Raw genomic sequence first — 22,299 nt, 5'->3', positions numbered from 1 at the left:
GTTTATTAAAGGCCTTCAGGTGGGGATTATGGCCATGCACTGTGGCCTTTGCTCAAAGAATTCCCAAAGGCACAATTCTTACATCTGTGTGCTCTGGGCATGGTCTACTCAACAAATTCTTGAAGTTTGGAGTACTCTCCAAACTTCACACACAACTCAAAACTCTTCCCAAAAAAGCCACACTAAAAATCTACTTTCAACCATGCACAAGGCAAGTAAAATGTTACTAGCACTTTCGTCTTACAGTGCATTTGAGGCAATACAAATGCAGTAAATTGGCAGTGCCCTTGCCACAATTTCCCCCATTAACAGAGGTTGATAGGACATCTGAACATTTCAAAGCCGAAATCATGGATACTACTTTCAAAAAAGGTTAAAGGTTCTCAATCACATTTTTAACAGCTCTCAATAAGTTTTGCAAAATGTGAGTTAAAGCTCTACAGTCTAAAAGGACTAAGTCATAAGGTAATGAGGGCAACCCCACACATTGGGAGAGAAATATGGGAGATCGATCCCGACAACAAACCATTTCAGCTCAAATTAAACCCTACTGTGTTCCAACTCCTCACGGCCTGTGTGCATGTCACCACAATCGTCTCAGGCTTTGTGGGGCAAGGGGGTGATAGCGTCATACCTATTCAATGTGTACCTAAATGTCTAGGCCACCCACAGTAACCACTAACCTTGTCTAGCATTAGCAATAGAATCTATGTGGGTCCCTAAACTACAAAATACCAAACAAATTCATTATTCCTGTCCACCCACATTGTCAAGGGGATAGGGGTTTGAGGCAATTTAAAGGGCATTGTAGAATTCGTATCACATAGGGTCCAACAGGAGACTGATTTCGGCATTACGAACGGCCAGTCTCTCTCCAATGTGGGCAGCTGGAGACATCTGAGAATATGTGGTGGTTGGGGAAATGGTGTTGGAAGGGCATCCTTCCTTCTCTAGTAATTTTTACTCACTTGTGGGTACTGCTGCTCTTGCCCACAATGAGCTAAATGTGGAAACTTTCATGTCAGTCGGAAACTAAACTAAGTACGACTGTGGGCTTATTTGGCTCTTCCAAAAGGCATGCAATGGGCTCCAGATGCAAGGTAAACCATTCACGAGGTAAGCACTCTCACATGTGCAGACAATAAGACTGCCCCCCTCAGTAACAGTGCATGCAGTGCTAGAAGTTGAGGTGGGGGAAGAAGACTAGTCAATCAACAGAAGAAGCTACCTCTGTGCCTCCTTTCCTAGGGGACCTAGACTACAGACAGCAGATAAGAGCGCAACCATGAACAAGACCATAGTATATCAACATTAATTACTAGCTTTGATAAATTAAAAATAGTTCTTTCATTAATACCTCTCTGCTGCTTTTTCCCAGGCTGAACTTTAGACGCAGTGAACGGCGAACCATCTCTTTTCGACTAATTTTAGGAGAGAAGCATCCTGTTTTTCCGGATTCAACTCTGGAAAACAAAAACAATTTTTAACACAACATATCAACTACGCTTTTAGTCCAACTGACCATAGAGTAAAATAATCAGTAAAACGTAATAAAGCATAGCATGCCAAGCTCTTTCCATAGATGCACGATATTTCAGGAATTTGTCCCATGTTAGTATAACATCAAGAAGCTTACTTACCTGTAAGGAGCCTCTGCAGTGTGGGTAGAAAAAGCTGCAAAAATGAAGTGATGGGAGGAATGCTTGAATTAATCTCAGCCACTTGCAGTCGTACTGCACAACATTCCAGACACTATTTTTCACCCCCTGTGCCAATGTAGACAGGGACACATTATACCAATCAGCCATGTTCCTGCCCGAAGCAGGACCAAGGCTGATTTGCATATGGTTGGATCTAATCTGAAGTGGCATGGTGGGCAAAATAAAACATTAGACTGGGATGTGGCCATGAGAATTACCAATGGCTAAGATAAATTCAAATAAACAAAGAAGTGCGCTGTTCCTATGGGAGAAGGAGGGGGGGTGGAGGGGTTGGGAGTTTGACAGGCCAAGAATGTTGAGTCAGTTACAGAGAGGTGCTAGATAGGACAATACATGATTGTACAGGGATAGCTCCAATAAGGAGCAAGGGCCCTCACACACCCTGAGGGGTGTCATGCTTCATCATGAGGCAGCTCCTCGTTGGGCCGGCGCTGCAATGCCTAACAAGCCTCGCAGGGGAGCTCTTTGCCGGAGGTCTTCTCAGTTTGCCGTCCTGAAGCGAAAAGATGTTAGTATGGGGTTTTTCTCATGGCCCAGGTACTCCGCGAATAAATCATCATTGGAGAATCCAGTAGCCATTTTTAACCACACATACACCATCCCACTTCTATTCACCACACAAAGGTTCCCTCCACTTTAGCTTCACAGCGGCAAACCGAGAAGACCTCCAGCAAAGAGCCCCCCTATAACTGACAACATTCTTAGCCTGTCGCACAACTCCTCTCCTCTTCCCACCCCCCCCCCCCCCCCCCCCCCAACCAGGGCCAGTGTACTTTGATTCATCATAATCCCATGGGCCCTGTATGCTGGACCTACTAAGCCCTCTTGATGGTTAAGATTAATTCGCGCATTACAGTCGCAACTTTTTTGTACTCTTCGGCTCGAAGGAGGGGAAAAAACAAGCATTGGCATAGCCAATAGGTCTCGGCTTTGGGACCTTTTAAGCGTTTAGCCTTGCAACAGCTGATGTTGTTGCACCAAGGATATTGTGCCTCATAACTAAATACTTATAAGGTACCAAAAGTGAGACCTATTGGCCTTGCCAATGCTTGTTACAATTCCAATTGGCCTAAAGAACAAGTTACTTACCTTCGGTAACGATGTATCTGTAAGAAACATTAGTTAGGTAGATACCTCACCTTAGAATATCCCCAGGCGTCAGACTGGATCCGGAAGATTTTTCGTCAGCAATACCCCTTGCGCGTCGCTAGGCGTCGTCTGCGGCTCCGCGTCCGTCGTCGGAATGACGTCGGAGTACTTAGACGCCGCCCTCGCGCGCTGACGTCAGTTCTTGTACATAGCTTTCCGCGCCAGGAACGCAGAGCCATGCAAAGACCGACACTGGTGCCAAAAATAAAATCTAGGGGCCTGAAAAGGAGAACCTTAACCCTAGATGTCAGTTCGCAGAACGGGGAGCATGGGTGGGTCGGTGAGGAATCTAACGAACTAATGTTTCTTACAGATACATCGTTACCGAAGGTAAGTAACTTGTTCATCTGAAAGAAACACGTTAGTTAGATTCCTCACCTTAGAATAGATACCCAAGCAATACCATCCCCGGTGGTGGGTCTGCGAACCAAGATCACACCAGAAAGTCCTGGAGGACAGAACGGCGAAAGAAGCCATCCCTCCGGACTTGGCTGTCAAGGCAATAATGCCTGGCAAATGTGTGTAGCGAATCCCACGTTGCCGCCTGACAGATGTCCTGCAAAGGGACACCCCGTCCCAGAGCAGTAGTAGCCGCCGTGGCCCGAGTAGAATGGGCGCGCAGCCCAATAGGAGGGTCCTTTTTTGCCAAGGAATAACAAATTTTGATGCACAAAACGACCCACCAAGAGATGGTCCGTTTGTGCACAGCTTTCCCCTTCTTAGCACCCACGCACCCAACGAAAAGTTGGTCGTCCACCCGGAACTGCTTTGTGCGGTCCAGATAAAAGGAGAGCGCACGTTTTGGGTCCAGACGGTGGAGCCTCTCTCTCTCTTTGGAAGGATGCGGAAAGAAGGTGGGCAAGGTGACAGACTGCCCAAGATGAAAGGGGGTCACCACTTTCGGAAGAAAGGAGGGACGAGGCCGAAGGACAACCTTGTCCGGATGAACAGAGAGAAAAGGAGGCTTTGAGGATAAAGCCTGTAGCTCACTCACCAGTCTAGCCGAGGTGATGGCTACCAGAAAAGCAGTCTTAAGCGTCAGCAGACGAAGAGGACAAGTATGAAGAGGCTCAAAGGGAGCGCACATTAGAAATGTGAGAACAAGATTCAAGTCCCACTGAGGCATTACAAAAGGGACAGGAGGGAACGTGTGAGTAATGCCTTTTAGAAAGCGTGTAACTACAGGGGACTTGAAAAGAAGGCTGATCTGGAAGCCGCAAGAAGGCAGAGATGGCAGCAAGATAACCTTTCAAGGTGCCCAGGGCAGAGCCCTGCCGGACCAAAGAAAGAAGAAAGAGGAGAACCTCAGAAAGAGGGGCGGAAAGGGGATCCACAGCCTTTGCTGTGCACCATGCCACAAATTTGTTCCACCGGCAGGCGTATACCGTCTTTGTGGAGGGACGCCTGGCTGCCAGAATGATATCACAGACTTCAGGAGGCAAGTCAAATGGCATCAACTGCCGCCGCTCAATCTCCACGCATGGAGGTGGAGGCTGGACAGGTTTGGGTGGAGGACCGTCCCCTGCTGCTGCGACAGAAGATCCTCCCGAAGGGGCAGGCGTATCGGAGGATCGGTCAACATACTGAGTAGCTCGGGATACCTGTACCTTCGTGCCCAATCCGGAGCCACCAAGATGACTTGGGCCCGGTCGTGCCTGATCTTCTTCAGCACTCTGGGCAGAAGTGGTATAGGCGGAAAGGCGTACAACAGACCGCAACTCCACTCGTGACGAAAAGCGTCGCCGAGCGAGTGCCGCCTTGGAAATTCCAACGCGCAGAACTGCTGACATTGCGCGTTCTCTTCGGTGGCGAATAGATCTAACCAAGGCTCTCCCCACTGCTGAAAGAGACCTTGCGCCACTTCGGAGTTCAGACGCCATTCGTGATCCATCATGCACCGGTGGCTGAGTTCGTCTGCTCTGGCGTTCAGAGAGCCCGCCAGATGTTGAACCACTAGGGTGACGCCCTGGTGTTCCAGCCATGTCCAGAGGCGCAGAGCCTCCTGACAAAGGGTCCACGACCCCACCCCGCCCTGTTTGTTGCAATACCACATGGCGGTGGTGTTGTCCGTGAACACCTGCACGACACTTCCCCTGACAGAGGGAAGGAAGGCGTTCAGTGCAAGTCGGATCGCTCTCAACTCCAACAGGTTGATGTGGAGACGAGACTCCGCCGGAGAACAGAGGCCTCTGATCTCCGCCTCTCCCATATGGCCACCCCATCCCAGGAGGGACGCATCCGTCACTACGACATGCTCCGGTTGGGGAAGGGAGAGGCTCTTGCCGGTGACCCAATCGCGGTCCGTGAGCCACCACTGCAACTGCTGTGCAGTGCCCTCCGAGATCAAGACATGGTCGGACAGGTTGCCGTGATGCTGGGCCCACTGAAACTTCAGGTCCCACTGCAGAGCCCGCATGCGCCGCCTGGCGTGATGCACTAGTAGGATGCAGGAGGCCATCAGCCCCAGAAGCCGCAACACTAGCCTGACCGAAACCCAGGATAGAGGCCGAAAGATGGGAATCCGGGCCTGAATATCCCGGACCCGCTGTTCCGGCAGATAGACCCAGAACTGCGCTGAATCGAGAACCGCTCCGATGAAGAGGAGCTTCTGAGAGGGACTCAGGTGTGACTTCGGCACGTTGATGGAAAATCCCAGCAAATGCAGGAGATCCGCCGTAGTCTGGAGGTGGGAGATGACTGCCTGGGGCGAGCCCGCCTTCAACAACCAGTCGTCGAGATAGGGGAAGACTGAAACCCCTGATCTGCGCAGATGAGCTGCGACCACCGCCATCACTTTCGTGGACACCCGAGGGGCACTGGTAAGGCCGAAGGGGAGCACGGTAAACTGAAAGTGCTCTTGACCCACCGTGAACCGCAGGTAACGCCGGTGGGCTGGCAGGACGGGGATGTGGAAATATGCGTCCTGCAAGTCCAACGCTACCATCCAGTCTCCAGGGCAGCTAGAACCTGAGCCAAAGTTAACATCTTGAACCTTTCCTTCCGGAGGAAGGCATGGACGTTCCGGAGTTCCAAGATAGGGCGTAGGCCCCCTTTGCCCTTCTTGGGAACCAGAAAGTAGTGGGAACAACAACCACGACCTACTTCTGGGCTCGGAACGCGCTCGACGGCCCCCTTGGCCAAGAGGGACGAAACTTCCTCGTGGAGAAGATTCAAATGATCCCCCGAGATACGGTGGTGCTTCGGTGGCATGGCTGGAGGGGTCGTCTCGAAGGGGAGGGAGTAGCCCCTTCGGACGATTAGCAGCACCCACCTGTCCGATGTGATGGACCGCCAGTGGAGCAGGTGACGGCGAACTCTGCCGCCCAGTGGCGTGGAATGGGCCTGAAAGCTCGGACTAGGAAGGCTTTGAGGCGGATGCTGCCGGGGTGGATGTGGGCTGACAGCGTCGTCCTCCAGAACCGCCTCGGCGGAAACCACGTACGCGCGCAGGTTGGTTCTGCGGCTGGTGGCTAGGCGTACCTCAGGAGGCACCCCTTCCTTGGCCACGAAAGGGGCGAAATGCGGAAGTTTGCGACCGCAGGGCCGAGAGGCCCAAGGACTTGGCCGTAGCCCGGGAGGCCTTAAAGCGATTCAGCGCACTGTCCGCTTTCTCGCCAAAAAGGCGAGTGTCCGAAAAGGACGTGGACCGCAGCCAGGCGTGACGTCTAAGCGCCACTGTGGTAGAAATCGCCCTACCCAGCGAGTCTGTAGTGTCAAGGCCACATCGGATAGCATGTCGTGCTGCATCCCTCCCATCGGCCAGAGCCTGGGTAAGTCGTGTCTCCGGACACAGGGGCAGCACATCCTCCACCGTATCCCACAGAGAGTGGGAATAACGGTCCAAGAGACAGGCGGTGTTCAAGGACCGCAGGCCCAAACTAAGGGAGGAGAACAGCTTTTTGCCAAACTGTTCCAGTCTCTTGGAATCCCGCTACGGCGGAGCGGTCGGGAAGGAGGATTGGGAGGTAGAGGCCTGGATAACCAGGCTCTCGGGGGTAGGGTGTTGGGACAGAAAACTGGGTCACCCGGAGCAGGGCGGTGGCGCCTGGCGACGTTCCTGTCCACAGGAGGAACTGTGGAGGGCTTGGACCAGGTGCCCTGCAGAACGTCAATGAGGGCCTCATTGAATTGCAGCAGAGGCTCAGTGGAGCTTGCTGCAGACTGAAGCACCTCAGTGAGGACGTTAGTCCTCACAGCCACGGCAGGTAGCTCGAGCCCAAGGGCTGCGGCCGCCTTGCGCAGCACCACAGAGAAAGCAGCACCCTCCTCCGAAGCCACAGTCGGAGGAGAGATGAATCCAGTGTCTGGAGAGGTATCCAGACCACTGGCCTCCCCCAGTTCATCTGCCCAGTCCTGTGACAGCTGAGCCTGAACGGCCATAGGATCCTCGGATCCCTCCCATTCGCCCCAGTCATCCGATTCCTGGTATGCAGGAGGAAGGATCGGAGCCGGGCGATAGACATCATGTGTCTCCAGCAGCGCCGAACGCGGGGCTTAACTGGGGCTTGACGCCGAGCCGGCGTCGGAGGTGGTGGTACCGGTGTCGACGCCGGCGGAGGCGGCGTGACGAGGTCGACCGGCGTCGGCGGGGAGTCGGGAACGGGTCCCTCGGGCACTTGCGGCGTCGAGGCCGGAGCCGTCGACAGCCCCGGAGCCGCCGGCAGGCAAGGTTGCCCAGTCGGGTCCGCGGGGCCCGAAGGCGCGCCAGCGGGCGTCGACGGCAGAGCCAGGTTCCTCATGGCCGAGAGGAAGGCACTGACTTCCGCCGGCGTCGCGTCAGTCTCAGGGACAGGCGGGTATGGGGACTTGCGCGGCGCCTGCGGCACCGCTGGAGCCGCGGGGGTGGAACCACCCTGACCCTCGGCCGAGTCGCGCGACCGGCGAGGGGAGTCCTAAGAGCGGTGTCGTCTCTTGGACTTCTTGGAGTGCTTCGACTTACCCGAAGACTTGGAGCCAGACGATCGATGATGACGTCGGTTGCGGCTCCGCGACCGATCCTTGGACCTCCTCCTGGACCGGGATCAAGAGGGGCGCGGAGCAGAGTGGCGAAGCTCGAGAAGCTTACGGGACCGCTCCCGTCTAGCCTTCGAGGTCAGGGCCTTGCAGTCCGAACACGACTCCGCGTCGTGGTCGAGGCCCAAACAGTAAAGGCACCGGCGGTGATGGTCCGTAACCGACATCAAGGGGTTGCAGTCAGCACAGGCTTTAAAACCAGGCATCCTACCGGCACCGGAGTCGAGACAAGATCAAAAAGGATCAAAAAACTTAGTCAAAAAAGACTAAAAGGGGTAGCTCTCCCGGATCTGCGCTTAATGGCGCGGAAAAAAGAAGAACTGACGTCAGCGTGCGAGTGCGGCGTCTTAGTACTCCGACGACGTCATTCCGGCGCACGACGACGGACGCGGAGCCGCAGACGACGCCTAGCGACACGCAAGGGGTATTGCTGACGAAAAATCTTTCGGGTCCAGTCTGACGCCTGGGGATATTCTAAGGTGAGGAATCTAACTAACGTGTTTCTTTCAGATTCACACATTCACAAGGATAAAGCTATTCTCAGAAAGTAGGACAAATAATGCACAGATATAATATTAAATCCCGTGGCAAATGAGTAAGAAATTATTACCACAGTAGCTTGCCCTAAGCATCGCTCCATAAACATTTTTTTTATTTTTTTTTTAACAGAGTTTAATGTAGCGCAAACTTGACCTAAATCGGGTATGAGCGCACTTTACATAACACCAGTTGCATTACATGAGAACACATTCATTTTTGTTAGCCACGGGGAGATTAAGTGATTTGCCCAGAATCACAGGATGTTCAGCGTCATTGCCGAGACTCAAAACCAGTTCCCCAGATTCGAGGTCGACCGCCCTAGCCGTTAGGCCAACTCCTCTCCTGTATACACAATTTACTTCTGTGCATTGCTCCAGTTGTGTAAATTCAGGGGAGTGAGCAGCTGCCCGCCTCTGGATTGTCAGCCGCAAGGTCTGCTCATGCCTTTCGCAGGCAGCTTTTCATTTCATGAGCCATCTACCTGCTGCAGCCCCTCTGATGTGCTCGCTCTGGGGACCACGCCTGGCTCCAGGGCACGTCCCTGGCATGCAGAGGGCATGGACCTTCTACAAGGTCAAAGCAGGTTAATTGTTGCGCAGCTTTGTGATGGACACTCATTTGAAACAAATGTTTTTACCACTAGGTCACTGTGGAGGTCCAGGCTGTGTTTTCTGCCGCGTGTGCCATTATTTTTAGGTGGGCTACGGTGACATGCCTCTTACATTCCCGGTCGCATTCCCTCCGCCCTGGCTGATCGTCTTACGCACATTATAAAGGAAACTTTGCTCCCCTCTTCCTGTCTGTCAGCGCTCGCCTTTAAGGGAGATGAGGAAAATATTAATGACTTGGGGAGGGTCTTTGCGGGAAAAGGCTCACTAGACCTAGCCCATCCACGGGCTGATGTGTGCAAGCAGAGAGCGGTCGTGATGCACGGCAGACACTAATGAGAAGCCAGCCCTCACATAAGGTTACAAAAGTGTGCATTGTGAGGGGGTGCATCGGGCTGTGTAATTTGGTAAACGTGTAACGCACACATACTGGTCCACGCGGCGCGTGCTGTGCACAGCTGTCACCTTGCAGTCTTCGATAATGCAATGTATTTGTCAAGCCAACTTCAGGTTTTATGAGCGCACAAGCTGCACGTTTTAAACAAAGGGCACAAGCCACGGCAGCAATCAGGATAAGTCGAGCTGAATCACAAAACAGTGCTTCCATTTAAAATATGAAACAACAAGCGCGTCGCAATACCAGTCTCACCATCCGTCCACACTTTGCTTTTTCACAATTACTATGAGCTAAGTGGAAGCGTGGAACCTGCAAGGGGGATTAGTAAAGAGCCTCCGCATTCCAGTGAGGCAATCGGGCATGTTTTAGTGCCTTGAATATCAGCCGGCAAGAAAGTGAAAGCCAGCGCAAGCAGGCACATGTAAACAAGCGCGCGGCCACGCTAATTGCAAACACTAGGCCCTGCGCGCCGTTGCTCGCTCCCGCAAGGCGGATGCCAGCACAAGCACGAGTGCTTGAAAAGAGCGGACCACTTCCAAAAGGTCATCTCCTAGAGCAGCGCATGCCTGCAGCGCTAGGCTCGACCTAAAAAGAAAAGAAAAAACTGAGATGGCAGGGAAGCATTCTGAACATCTGCAAACCTGCCTTGCAGTACAGAATAGATGTTAATTGGTTCATGATTAAATACAAGTCACACAATACAACTAAAGAATTGTTTGAGACTTTTGCACTCAAACAATTGTTAACCAAAGACCGTGAACAGGAACACATTCTGCCGGTGCCACAGGTTAACCATGGCTTTACAAATGTGATTCACAAAAATTTGGTTGCAAGCAGGATAACGTGCGGTGTGCTTTCTCGGTCATTGATATGCAAGTTGAGACACCATTAGTGCATTATGAAGGTTTTGGTGTTGTCTGTTTCTCTAGAACGCACAAGCTAGGTGCCGTAGTTGGTGAACCCAGGTTTAGAATCCATTGATGTTTTTTCCTGAAAGTGAAGAGATCTTGCAGGGTGCAAACAGGGGGAAGGATGTACCATTCGGTTCATGCACTGCAGTACACAGTTGGTCATGTGGCCTTTCCTTTGCAGCATTGCAACATTTACAGTCATTGTGAGAAGTTGGCCTGATGTATGATGTCATTAGTGCTAGTGTACACCTTATATCAGTCCAAACAACCCTTATGGTGATTGGTTGTAAAGCCAACCTTATAGACCAGCTATCCTAGTGGTAGCATGGACAAGAGCAGTCTTAGGCTAAACTCTGAATGGCATGTGAAGCCAGCTGTGATACCATATATAATCCCTTGAATACCAAATGAAAGGACACCACAACAGATATATATATAAAATAAAGTGTATTTATTCTAGTCAAACCCTCAGCACTCTTTATGAGATTAGAGGCAAGTACAACACAGTCTTATTTAAGCATACATTAAGTCACATAGGTAAGTAATACAGTTAGGCCCTAGGGGCCACGCAAACCATATACTAAGTAAGTGGTATAAGGACCACTGTCACGGAAATAGGATAGGCCTAGGCCATCGCTGGGGCTACACTACACTAGCAACAGTTAGGAAGTGGGAGGCCCACGGGATTCAGGTGCAGAGTGGAAACACTCACGCGTAATGCGTAAAAGTCAATAGAATCACTAGCAGTTAGAAATAAGCAGTTTTAGGACACTTCTGGTATAGCTAGAAAGTTGAGACTCGGAAACTAGACCCTAGGATAGTCCATACCCTTGTGAGCACCGAAGTACCCAAGTTACCTAGCCCACGGACTGCGGGTGCATAGGTGTGAACTTGCGTCGGGTTTCGTCGTGGACTTCTATGGATGCCTGAAGGAAGTTGCTGACAGGCAGTCAGTGAAGAGTGTCCGGTGGATCCCAAGGCTGGGATCAAGAAGAGAGGAGACCTGCAAGCAGAAGGGACAGAGTCAAGGTCACTAGCCAGTGACCACGTGGAACCAGGAAGGAACCAGGCGATGTCGTGAAGATTGCAGGTGAAGCTTGTCGCTGCAGCCACGAGGACCAGGGAACGTTGAGGACGACCAGGACCAGGAGGCGAGCTGTCCCACGAAGGCTCTTGCTGTCGGCGGCGTCTAAGTTGGACTAGGACTCACCAAGCCTTGGCAAGCGGAACCCACGAAGAACGGAGGACTTGCTTCTGGTGCAGACCAGGAAGGTCTGGGGTGCTTCTCTTTTGCAAGGAAGCGGGAGCCAGTCTGGAGGAGCCAAACCAGCGGTGAAGATTTCAGGGTGCGTCGTCACAAAGGCCACTAGCCAACGGGCAAGCAACCGGACAGGCGCGGCAAGCAGGAAAATGCAGAAGGGCCCCACGCAGGACTCGTGGAGTGTGGGGGGCTGATCTCCGGTGCAGAGGATGCTTGGGGTTGGGGCTTCTCAATCCCCGGTGCACAACTTCGAGGGTACCTCAGAAGCTGCGCTGGAAGATACTCGCGACTTTTCCCAGGTAGCCGGTCCCACGTCTCTCTTCGCCTCCACGGATCTCAGCTCGGCTGTGGATGTGGATCAGGGTCGGAGAAGTCTGGAAGTCAAGGCTCTGGTCGGGCTCTGCAGTCGTTCCCTCGTAGAACTTTAGCAAAGCAAAGGGTAGTCTCTTGATGGTGCCTGTTTGCACAGGGTAGCCACTCCTTGGCCACAAGGGAGATTCTTCAGTCTTCTTCTTTCGTCGAATGTCGAAGGTCCAGAGTTTGTTCAAGTTGCAGGTTCAGGATAATCTAATCTCCTGGGGCCCAGCTACCACTCTTATCCAAATCTGGGGGGCTGGGTTACCTGCTAGGTCACGCCTTATGGGTGGGACCTGGGAGGGGGGTGGTTACACCCCCTTCCCTTTGTCCAGTTTCGCGCCAGGACTGGGGCTGGAGTGCCCCAGCACCGGTTTGAACTGGACTATGCATGGGACACCTTGTGTGCCCCAGGCATGTCTCATTCATTTCAGCCCTCCCTGCCCCTATACACTAAAGTCTGTCTGGGGAGGTGCTAGCACCTCCCCAAGCAGGAAACCTATTGTCCAAGCCTCCCTGGCCGGGATCACTCCCAGCAGCAGGAGGTCAGACTCGTGTCTGTGGCAGCAGCATCCATTTTGTGATGCTGAGGCTTTGGTTAGAGCTAAACAGCAAAGTAGGATTTTAACATGTCTCTCCCTCTAGAAGGGAGGAATAATATCCTCATCACCAGAAATGGGATGGGGGTATTATTCCAAAGTGTTAGACACCTTACACGACATGTTTTGATAAAGCCAAACCATAGTTACCATAACCGTCTAAGATTATAAGGCACTTTAAGAGTATATGGTAGGCTATATCATAGAACAGCTATAAGGACATGGTTCCGAAAGCTGCAGACAGGCTCAGCTCATGCTAGAGCACCATCTCACATGTTACCAAGCACTCTGCCTCCAGGATTGTTAAGGCCTGCCATAGGAGTGGCTGATAGGTACACATGTGTCTAGTTTAAAGGTAGATATAGGTATACTATATCTAAGCAAGGGGTGATTACACGACCTTGCCCCAGCTGAGTGATCAGCCAGTTGTGTCTGATTGGAAGGCCAGACCAGGGGTGGCATAATACATGCTGCAGCCCCTGGGAGGCCTAGGGTACACCTATGCCCTGGGTACCTAGGGTACACTGTACAGGGTCCAATAAGGTGATCCTTACCAATTGGTTATGTACCTAGGGTACATGGAGTCCATTTTAAAGAGAGAGCAGACAGCCTGAGACCCTGAATGGCAGGATCTCAGGCCAACTAAGTCGAAAAACCAGCTAGACACTAGGCAAAAAGTTGGGGGTAACCATAGTCAGATATCCACCTTCCTACAGTCATGGTGAATTTTGGAACCTTGATTGACTTCCTGTACGCCTTTTGGAGGTAGACTGAATGACAAACAAGAACCTGTGAATAAGAATACATAGAAGTTTGAGAATGCCATGATGGTCTGATTACCTTCAGGTTGGGCGCAATGTGAGAATGTGGTACTTGTGGTAATTATCTTGGGGCAGGAAAATTGAGGCAATTCATTTATATGTCCCTTTCCATGATTTCATGCTAGTGTTTTGACAACACAGTAAGTACTCCTCCAACCTCTGCCTGAACGGCTAGAACCCTGGGAACACCATTTAATTACAATCTTACCTTTCTAACCCAAATTCAACAAGTCTCTGCAGTGTTTAGGGAAATGTTAATTACTTTTAAAAATTTTTAAAAATGCTTCACCTGTTGCCTAAAGATACACAAATATCTATTGTGCATACGGTTGTAACTGCCAGATTGGACTATGCTAACAGTCTATATCAGAGCCTTCCGGCCTTTTTGATTCATAGATAGTGCTGAATGCCACAGCAAGACTGATCTTGAACATTCCACAGACAATCAATCTCACCTCATTTGAAGCACCTCCATTGGCTGGCTGTAGCTAAACATATCCAATTTAATGCACGTGTTTGCATTCAGAGCCTTAGCTCTCCAAGGGCCTACTTATTTATGAAAAGACTTGAACCCTATCATCAATCCAGGTCTGTAAGATCTAACACTGACGCTACTTCAAGGTCCAAAACTTTGAGGCCTGAAAAGGCGGTAGATTCTTCACTTTTCTTACAGCTAAACTTTGGAACTCACTTCCTATTAACTTACGTTTGGTATCCTCTAAGTTCATCTTAAAAGAAGAAGCTGAGACTTTTCCTGTTTGTAGAGGTTTAGTGCCCATCGCTCTCCACTTGCCACCAGTGCAGATTGTTTTTTTGCTAGTGCTGGAATGTTTCTTTGGAAGCAGCTGTGCGCTGTAATTGATCGATTGCAGTGTTGAAAAGCGGATGAGAAAATCTAGTAGCACGGAGAGCAAACTTGTGGTTTGTTCATTTTACAGTATGTCACCAGGTTATCTAGGAAGCTCAAGTGTAAGAACTGGGAATGCTGCTGAAGGACTTGCTCTAGATGAGCCTTTTAAGCTTCCCGTCATCGTAGTCTCAGTAGCATACACATGCTCCGTACCTCAAAGTAGCACGACAAAAGGGCATGTCAAGCTTTTTCACCTGGACTCCCAGTTAGAAACACAAACCAGTCACAGAGTCAATTACACATACAAATTTCTTTTAGGAAACATTTCCTAGTTAGGATTAAAAGTAATGTTAGCATGTGATTGGGTCTGCATCCCCTCTTTGAAAATGATTGCCATCTTAAATCAGCTGACAGTTTCATGAGAACGAGGTTCCCCAAACCTCGATCACGCTACCTTTTGATTTGTTTACAAAGATGTAGGGTAATAATTTTTTTTATTTCTTTTCAGAAACCGAAATAGTCTTGCTATGGGCATGGGAGTGAGTTAGCTTGCTCGAAATCTAAAAGTCATGCAGGCAAAACGTTTTGAGGTGCATAAATGACTGAAAAATTTGTGGCTCAGGCACAGCACCCTAAAGAACAAGTTACTTACCTTCGGTAACGATGTATCTGGTAGACACATAGTCTAGCCGCAGATTCCATAACTTAGAATGTCCACCAGGCATCAGACTGGTCCGGAAAATTTTGCGCAGCAGAACCTCTGCACAGCGTATGGCTCCGTCCTGACGTCGTCCATGGACGTGATGTCAGCAGAGCCATATATGCCCCGGCGCGCCAACATCAGTTGTCAGAAGACTTTTCCGCGTCAGGATGCGAAGCCACCACCAAAAACTGAAAATATAGGAACAGTGTGCAGAAAAAGAAAAGAAAAACAAGGTATGGTGAAAAAACATCACCATAGAAAGACAGTGGCAGGCACCGTATATTGTAAAATGAGGGAGATAGAAGGGAAGAAGTAGACTCACATCGAACAACCCAGGGTAGGGGTTGTAAAGTACACATGAGCATACCGTCCAATCCCAAGAATGGGAAGAGCAGAGCCCCGAAACAGAATGTAGCTTCGTGAGTCGGAGTGAAGAGAAGACGTCACCCCGCAGAGGAATAAAGACACCTAAAGGGAGGCAAAGGCAAGAAGCCCATCCTGAAAAGGTCGTCGCAGGGCGGGCGTTAAAGAATCTATGGCTAGATTGTCTCTACCAGATACATCGTTACCGAAGGTAAGTAACTTGTTCATCTGATAGAGAACAAGTAACTTAGAAAAGATACTAAAGCCATACCCCTAGAAGAGGCGGGACTGCGACTGAACCTCACGAAGGTCCAGAGAGAACCTAGACGTCAATAACATGACCAAAAGAGTGTTGTCAACCAAAGGGCGAAACACAGTGGGGACAGAAGTGACAGCGCAGCCAACCACCAGACCCCTAAGCCCTGAAGAGAGCAGGGAATCAAGTGGTGGCGAGGGCACCACAGCCCATCCACAATAACACGTAAACCCCCACATGTAGTGGGGATGAGAGAAGGAAAACACCAAGCCAGAATTGCTTGTGCCTGATTGAAAAAATGCGGAACTTCGAAAGAAGAACAGGAGGCATGAAGGATCCACAGTATCCAAGGTGTCGACAAGAAGCCAGAGCTAGCCCCAGCGAAATAACTTAAACAGTGTAAAACACTGTTAAACCTGCTCCCGTAAAGATGCGAAGGCAGCAGATTACTGACCCACGCCCAGCACGGGCCGACATGGAAGAAAAACACACCCAGCAAAGAAACTGGCGTGAAAGGATAGTTTAGCACCTCGCAGGAAGTAGAACTGAACCTTATGGTGCGAAAGAACCGCAGGATGCAGCAGTTGACAAGCAAACCCAAAGGACTGGTTAAGTGGTATGGTGGAGAGAACGAGTAGCGCCCTCACATGCACCACAGAGGAAGAGTACTGCGGAGACCCTTGCCAGTCAGACATGTGGAGAGCATTGAAAGGATGCCCCTACACAGCCCGAAAGGCACTCATACGCACCCAGGAGGAACACCAGGAAGCAAGACAGCAGGAACAGCTGAGATGCTCCCAATAGCAAGAAGGCAACAGGCCGCACAAGCCATGAGAAAGAACATGGCGCAGAAACAGCCTCAAGAAGATGCTGAAACCTGGCCAAACCCAGGCACTAGGGTCCGCTAAAAAAGTACCCGCAGTTACACAGAAAGTGGAACTAGTCCAGGCTACAAGCAACGTCAACCGGCAGTCCGGAAGAGAGAGAACAGTCCCCTCGCACTGTGGAAATTTAGCTTGTAACTGAACATTATCTGTGCCATCTTGCCTCTCCCCAGCACCACGCACAGCGAACGCACGGCCGCCATTTTAGGCACCCCACTCTCTCCCCGCTCATTTTTGATCGCCAGTGCGTTCCCCTGGCGCTGCGAGCATCCCCCGCGCGCCGGCCACCCCCGCTCTCTCATACACGGGCCATAAACCCTCTCATTCTGCGCGACCCTGCCATGGAACCACATCCCACACCTGACCGACATCCCATACATGGTCATGCCTCTCTTTGATAAACCCCCTTCCTCTGCGCCCCATTGTCCGAACCGATCCCAGGCCATCACCTAGCCCTGCGGATGCAGTTTATTTCCCCTACTGTAAGGGAAACACCCCACATCAAAGGGATTACAGTGGATCAAAGCCCCTACCCCCCTGAGACCCGGCCGGTTGCACACACCCCCGGGAATTGGCGGAATATCCAGCTGCGTGATAGCCATCTCCTACTGTGGGTGGGGTGGGGACTTCTACTGTAGATATGTGTGGGAACGAGCTTGAAGTGGGGGTTCCAAGGATGTCTTTCCGTACATCAAAGTCTCAAAAAGAAGGTACCATGTGTAATAAAGCAATAAACCTGTGTATAAGAGACCAGGTCTCAGAGATGCAGTTAGAGCACCTCGTGACGATACCTTGCTGTCTGATCTGATGTGTTCTGCTCCGACGGAATAAAACTTTGTTTCCTGCCTTCCAGTCTCCGGCGCCTACCTCTTGCATTGATAAATTATCGAATGGTATGAGAGGCGATTAACGCCGGGCAATACTTGAAAGGTTATCGACTGAAACTGCCGCTACCATTTAACAATTGGCGTCCCAAGCGTGGGGCCCATCAGCGACACGTGGATCCAGTGGGAGAGGTCCTGACGACAGAGTGAACGACTGCAACGATCGGGAGAGCTCCTGCCCAATAGACCCTCGTCTGGCAGCCGATCATCCGAACTTCACCGGTTCCGAGCAGACCTCTCTCGAGTGATCTACGGTCCTGACTGGGAACCATCAGGAGTGCCGCGGCAAATACGGAGAATAGAGGACGATCGGGCGCTGGAGGCGGAAGACGAGAAACTGTCCACGCGGTCCGGGTAAGGTCGTGAAACACGACAAATTGCGAAATAATTGATTGATTGATTGTTTTGGAAATACTAGTATTGCTCATTGATTGTTCTCTTTGAGATATTCGCTGTCTACAAACGAGGAGGAGTAGAAACTCTCTCTCTCCCTTTGCAGATAGTGAAGGGTAGGTAACGCAGACTTTTGTCCCCGTTGAAACCCGTCGTGCCTATCTTTATCTCCCCACTGATTGATTGTCCGAACATTGATTGTTTTGAAGAATAGTGCTCTTTGAGATATTCTCTGTTTGCAAATAACGTAGAATAGAAATATTCTGTCTAGTCTTTGCAAATAGTGAAGGGTAGGTAACGCAGACTTTTGTCCCCGTTGAAACCCGTCGTGCCTATCTTTATCTCCCCATTGATTGATTGATTGATTGTCCGAACACTAGTTGTTCGATATTGGTTCTTTGGAGGTATTCTCTGCTTACAAATAACGAGGAATAGAGATATTCTGTCTAGTCTTTGCAAGCAGTGAAAAGATAGGTAGTGCTGACTTTTGTCCCCATTGAAACCCGTCATGCCTATCTTCTCCCCACTGATTGGTAGTTGGTTCTGCCCGGACCGCTTATTAGAGGTGGACCATCCGGCTCCACTGGAAGGCTCCCCTAATAAGGACATGTTCACTAAATATGGACTAGTCGCCGTAGCTTATAGCAAGCTATGGCATAAATATACAAGGAAGGACCCCGAGAGTCAGTGGCCACTGATGGGATCCTTCGACGACCATAAGATAGAAGTGCTAGAAATGGCTCTGCGTAGCAATAAGACGACGCCTACTATGCTTGACAGTATCGGCATGTGGCGCAAAGAAGCAACGCAACGGAAAAAGAGGGAAGAAGTAAAAGCAGAAAAGGAATTACGAAAGGCAGCTCACCTTGCCGCTAGAAAGTTAGAAGAAGAAATAAAGGAGAGAAGGGAAACTAAACTAAGACAGAAGCCCGAAACCTCAGGCCAGTACGCTGTTAGGACCCCCTCTATGCTCTACCCTGAGTTGTCCTCTAAGCAACGAACGAATGATGAATTACTGTTAGGTCCCCCGATCATTTACATGCCCCCTCCATACGCACCCTCCCAATCGGTAGTGCAACACCCACAACCCCCAAACACGAGCGACAGCAGTACAGGGGCCTCGGTCCTCACGGCCTCCGCGCCGGCTGAGCCTCTTGTACTGAACCCAACGTCGGCTATAACGTTAGATGACCCTGAGATGAGAAAGAAAGATTCCACCAGAATGAATCGATTAACAAAGGATGAACGAGCAGGAATTGACAAGATAGTAGGGACACTGGTGGAGCGAAAGGAAAGTGAGGAGTATATAACAGACGTGTATAACTCGTATGCAGACAGCCGCAGACGACACTTTGTCGTACGACTTTGTTATCACGCCCTGAATGCATAGGAGGATAGGTACCACGATAAAGGTCCTGAAGGCTTAGCGGCCCTATATAGGAAGGTAGACATCGGGGAAGAAAGAGAGGGCGATGTGACGAACCTCTTCACTCGTACACTCGAGGTCTACCGACACCTTAAAGAACACAGACAGACAACCAAAGCAGAAACCCCCATAGTGACTAAGCCCCAGGAAGGAAGGATTGATACCATGATGCCCATCAAAGAGGCCGCCCCATACTGGGTCCCCCCACGAGGTCAGGGAACACATGACGACATCAACCACCAAGATGCGAAGGGGAGGGTCGTATATAATTGGGTCTACCAGCCATGGGACCGACAAGATATTTTGACCTTTAGAAAAACTCTACCCGACTTAAGAAAGAACCCGACTGCCTTCTACACCGAACTAGGTACAGCCCTGGGCTCAACAATAATGACTTTAGCAGATATCGACTTGTTCTTCGGATTATGTCTGCCGGCTGATGTGTGGAAGCAAATCCGGAAAGTTGACCACGCTGAGCCGTTCGGATATACCTGGGTACAACTCGATACTATAGATAAACAGCGAGAACCAGGACAGAAACCCCCGAAAGCCATATTGGAACTCCCAGACAAGATTGTACAGAAATTGAAGACTCTAATCCCAGAAAGAAAGGTAGACTGGTCGATAGTGACGGCTTGCCGCCAGAAACCCCAGGAGGATGTGTCTGAATACTTCTCCCGATTCAAGACTGTGTTTTCCGATTATAGTGGCCAGGACATGACCACTGCAACCGGACATCACCTCTTTGTCCAGAATTATGTGAAAGGCCTGTCACAAGAAGTCTCCCAGAAGCTGCAGACCAGCGAGAGTAGTTGGGCAGCCTCCAAACCCGCCGCAATCCTCCAGATGGCCCAATACTACGAAAACCAAAAGAACGAGAACGATAGGGCGTCGGAGAGGAAGAAAAAGGAACTGAAGGAGAGGGTAATGATAGCACAGTTGCAAGGGGTGACCATAGGAAGGGAACCCCCGAAAGGGAATTACCAACCAACCGCCCCTAGAAAGCTACCCCCTAGAGACCATACACCTGCACCCTACAACGGACGGAGAGACTTAGATGGGAACCAATGCGCGTTCTGTAGAGGGTTCGGACACTGGAAATCCCAGTGCCCGGTCCTTCTGGAATTGAACAGAAATAGGGACCCCAGACACACAGCATATGACCCCAGAAATAGAGGACAGGGACGAGGGTACACGAATGACGCCATCAACGATAGGCCAGGCAGACCAAACACCTTTGATCGCCCCCGACAAAACCAGTGTCAACAGTCCGACTATGAAAGCACCCATGACTTCGCATAGGACCGCCAGGGGCAAGGGAGGGATCCAGTCGAACTCCGTGTTGACCAGCAAGGTCCTTACGTCACTGCTAAGGTCTTGGGCACAAAATCTCCATTCCTGGTAGATACTGGGGCGTTATCTAAACGACTGATTCCTAGGGCACCCTTGTCTGGCTCACACGTAACCTCAATAGGCTTCGATGGAACGCCCTCCACTAACCCCTTATCAGCACCAATCTCCTTTGACTTAGAAGATAACGCCACTGACACAACCTTTTTGCTCTCCTCCAACACCCCCGATGCTATTATGGGACTTGATTTGCTAAAACATTTCCGAGCCACCATCAGATGTTCCCCAGACGGAGTTCGAGTCATCCTGCACGATAACCCAGATCTGTTCAGTCCTTGTCACACACGACGTATGCTCTCTATAACCGATGCTGACCTGTCCCTATTCGACACGTTACCTTCACATCTATGGGCTAAAACCGACTCAGATGTAGGGCGCATGGTGATCGACCCAGTACACATAACCGTCCGACCGGACGCAGTGCTCCCAAAGCTCCCGCAGTATCGGATATCGCCCGAAGGCGAGAAGGCATTGGTGGAAATCATCGAGTCCCTGGTCGAGGCAGGAGTGGTAGAAGAAGTAGTCAGTAATGTTTGCAACAGCCCTATCTTACCCATTGTTAAGAAGCAAGGCGAGGGAGATGAGAAAGCATACCGCTTTATTGTTGACTTACGAGAAGTTAACAAAGTAGTCGTACCCCAGTACCCCGTGGTCTCAGACATCACCACCATCCTCACCCTGATTCCGTCCACTGCCACCACCTTTACTGTTATTGATCTCAAGAACGCATTCTTTTCCATCCCCATCCACCCAGACAGCCGCTACCTGTTCGGCTTCACTTTAAAAGCCCGTTCGTACAGATTCTGTAGGGCACCCCAAGGTTACACTGAGAGTCCCAGTATTTATAGCCAAGCCCTCAAGAGACAACTAGATGCAGTCCAACTGCCTGATGGAGTGGTGTTAATACAGTACGTCGATGACATTCTTTTGGCGGCCGACACCACTCCACTTGCCGTCGCAGCCACCATTCACCTCCTCCGCTTCCTCGCGGAGAACGGTTACAAGGTCTCCAGAAAGAAATTGCAATTCTGCCAGCCCCAAGTAACGTATCTAGGCCACCTACTATCCAAAGACGGGAGGAAACTTACCCCTGACCGAATTCAGACCATCCTAGAAACCCCTGTTCCCAAAACTCAGAAGCAAGTGCGGTCCCTAGTAGGCCTCACCTCCTTTTGTCGACAATGGTTGCCAAACTTCAGTCTTATCGTAAAACCTCTGCTTTCCCTGCTGGCTAAAGATGTCCCCCTTCCCCCTCCCCTGGACACCCGAATGTCAATCCTCCTTCAAAGAATTACGAGACGCCCTCTGTTCGGCCCCAGTCCTAGGAACCCCAGACTACACTAAACCTTTCTCCCTCTACACCCACGAAAGGGAGGGATGTGCGTTGTCTGTCCTAACCCAGTCCATAGGCCCTAAACAACGCCCTTGTGCCTACTTCTCTGCCACTCTTGACCCTGTAGCCAAAGCTTTGCCCGCCTGCCTTCGAGCAGTAGCCGCCGCTGCTGTCTCTATCCGGCAAAGTGAGGGAATCGTGCTCTCGAACCCCCTCACAGTATTGGTACCCCATGCGGTTGACACCCTCCTGAACCAAACCAAGACTCAGCACCTGACTAGCGCACGACTGACTGGTTACGAACTGACTCTGCTTGCACCCCACATCACATTGAAACGATGCACCACTCTGAATCCAGCTACTCTACTACCTCTCCCTGACGCCGACCCCAATGCGTCCCCTATGCATGACTGCGTGACCCTC

The 22,299-nt window shown here is 50.8% G+C and overlaps 1 protein-coding gene across 5 annotated transcripts in view; it reads right to left on the bottom strand.

Moving 5' to 3' along the window:
- The window catches only part of ARHGAP11A (Rho GTPase activating protein 11A), a 144,962-nt gene that overhangs the window by 13,999 nt on the left and 108,664 nt on the right, over positions 1 to 22,299 (bottom strand). For all 5 annotated transcript variants that reach the window (XM_085627316.1, XM_085627319.1, XM_085627318.1 and 2 more), the window contains one exon: positions 1,358 to 1,463. In XM_085627316.1, coding sequence (XP_085483442.1) covers positions 1,358 to 1,463 — 106 coding nt within the window. The remainder of the gene's footprint in view (positions 1 to 1,357; positions 1,464 to 22,299) is intronic.

This window comes from Triturus cristatus, chromosome 9 (assembly GCF_964204655.1).
Source record: "Triturus cristatus chromosome 9, aTriCri1.1, whole genome shotgun sequence".
In the NCBI taxonomy this organism is placed as follows: Eukaryota; Metazoa; Chordata; class Amphibia; order Caudata; family Salamandridae; genus Triturus; species Triturus cristatus.
Note: the sequence above shows the minus strand (reverse complement) of the source record. Positions and strands in the feature narration are given on the sequence as shown.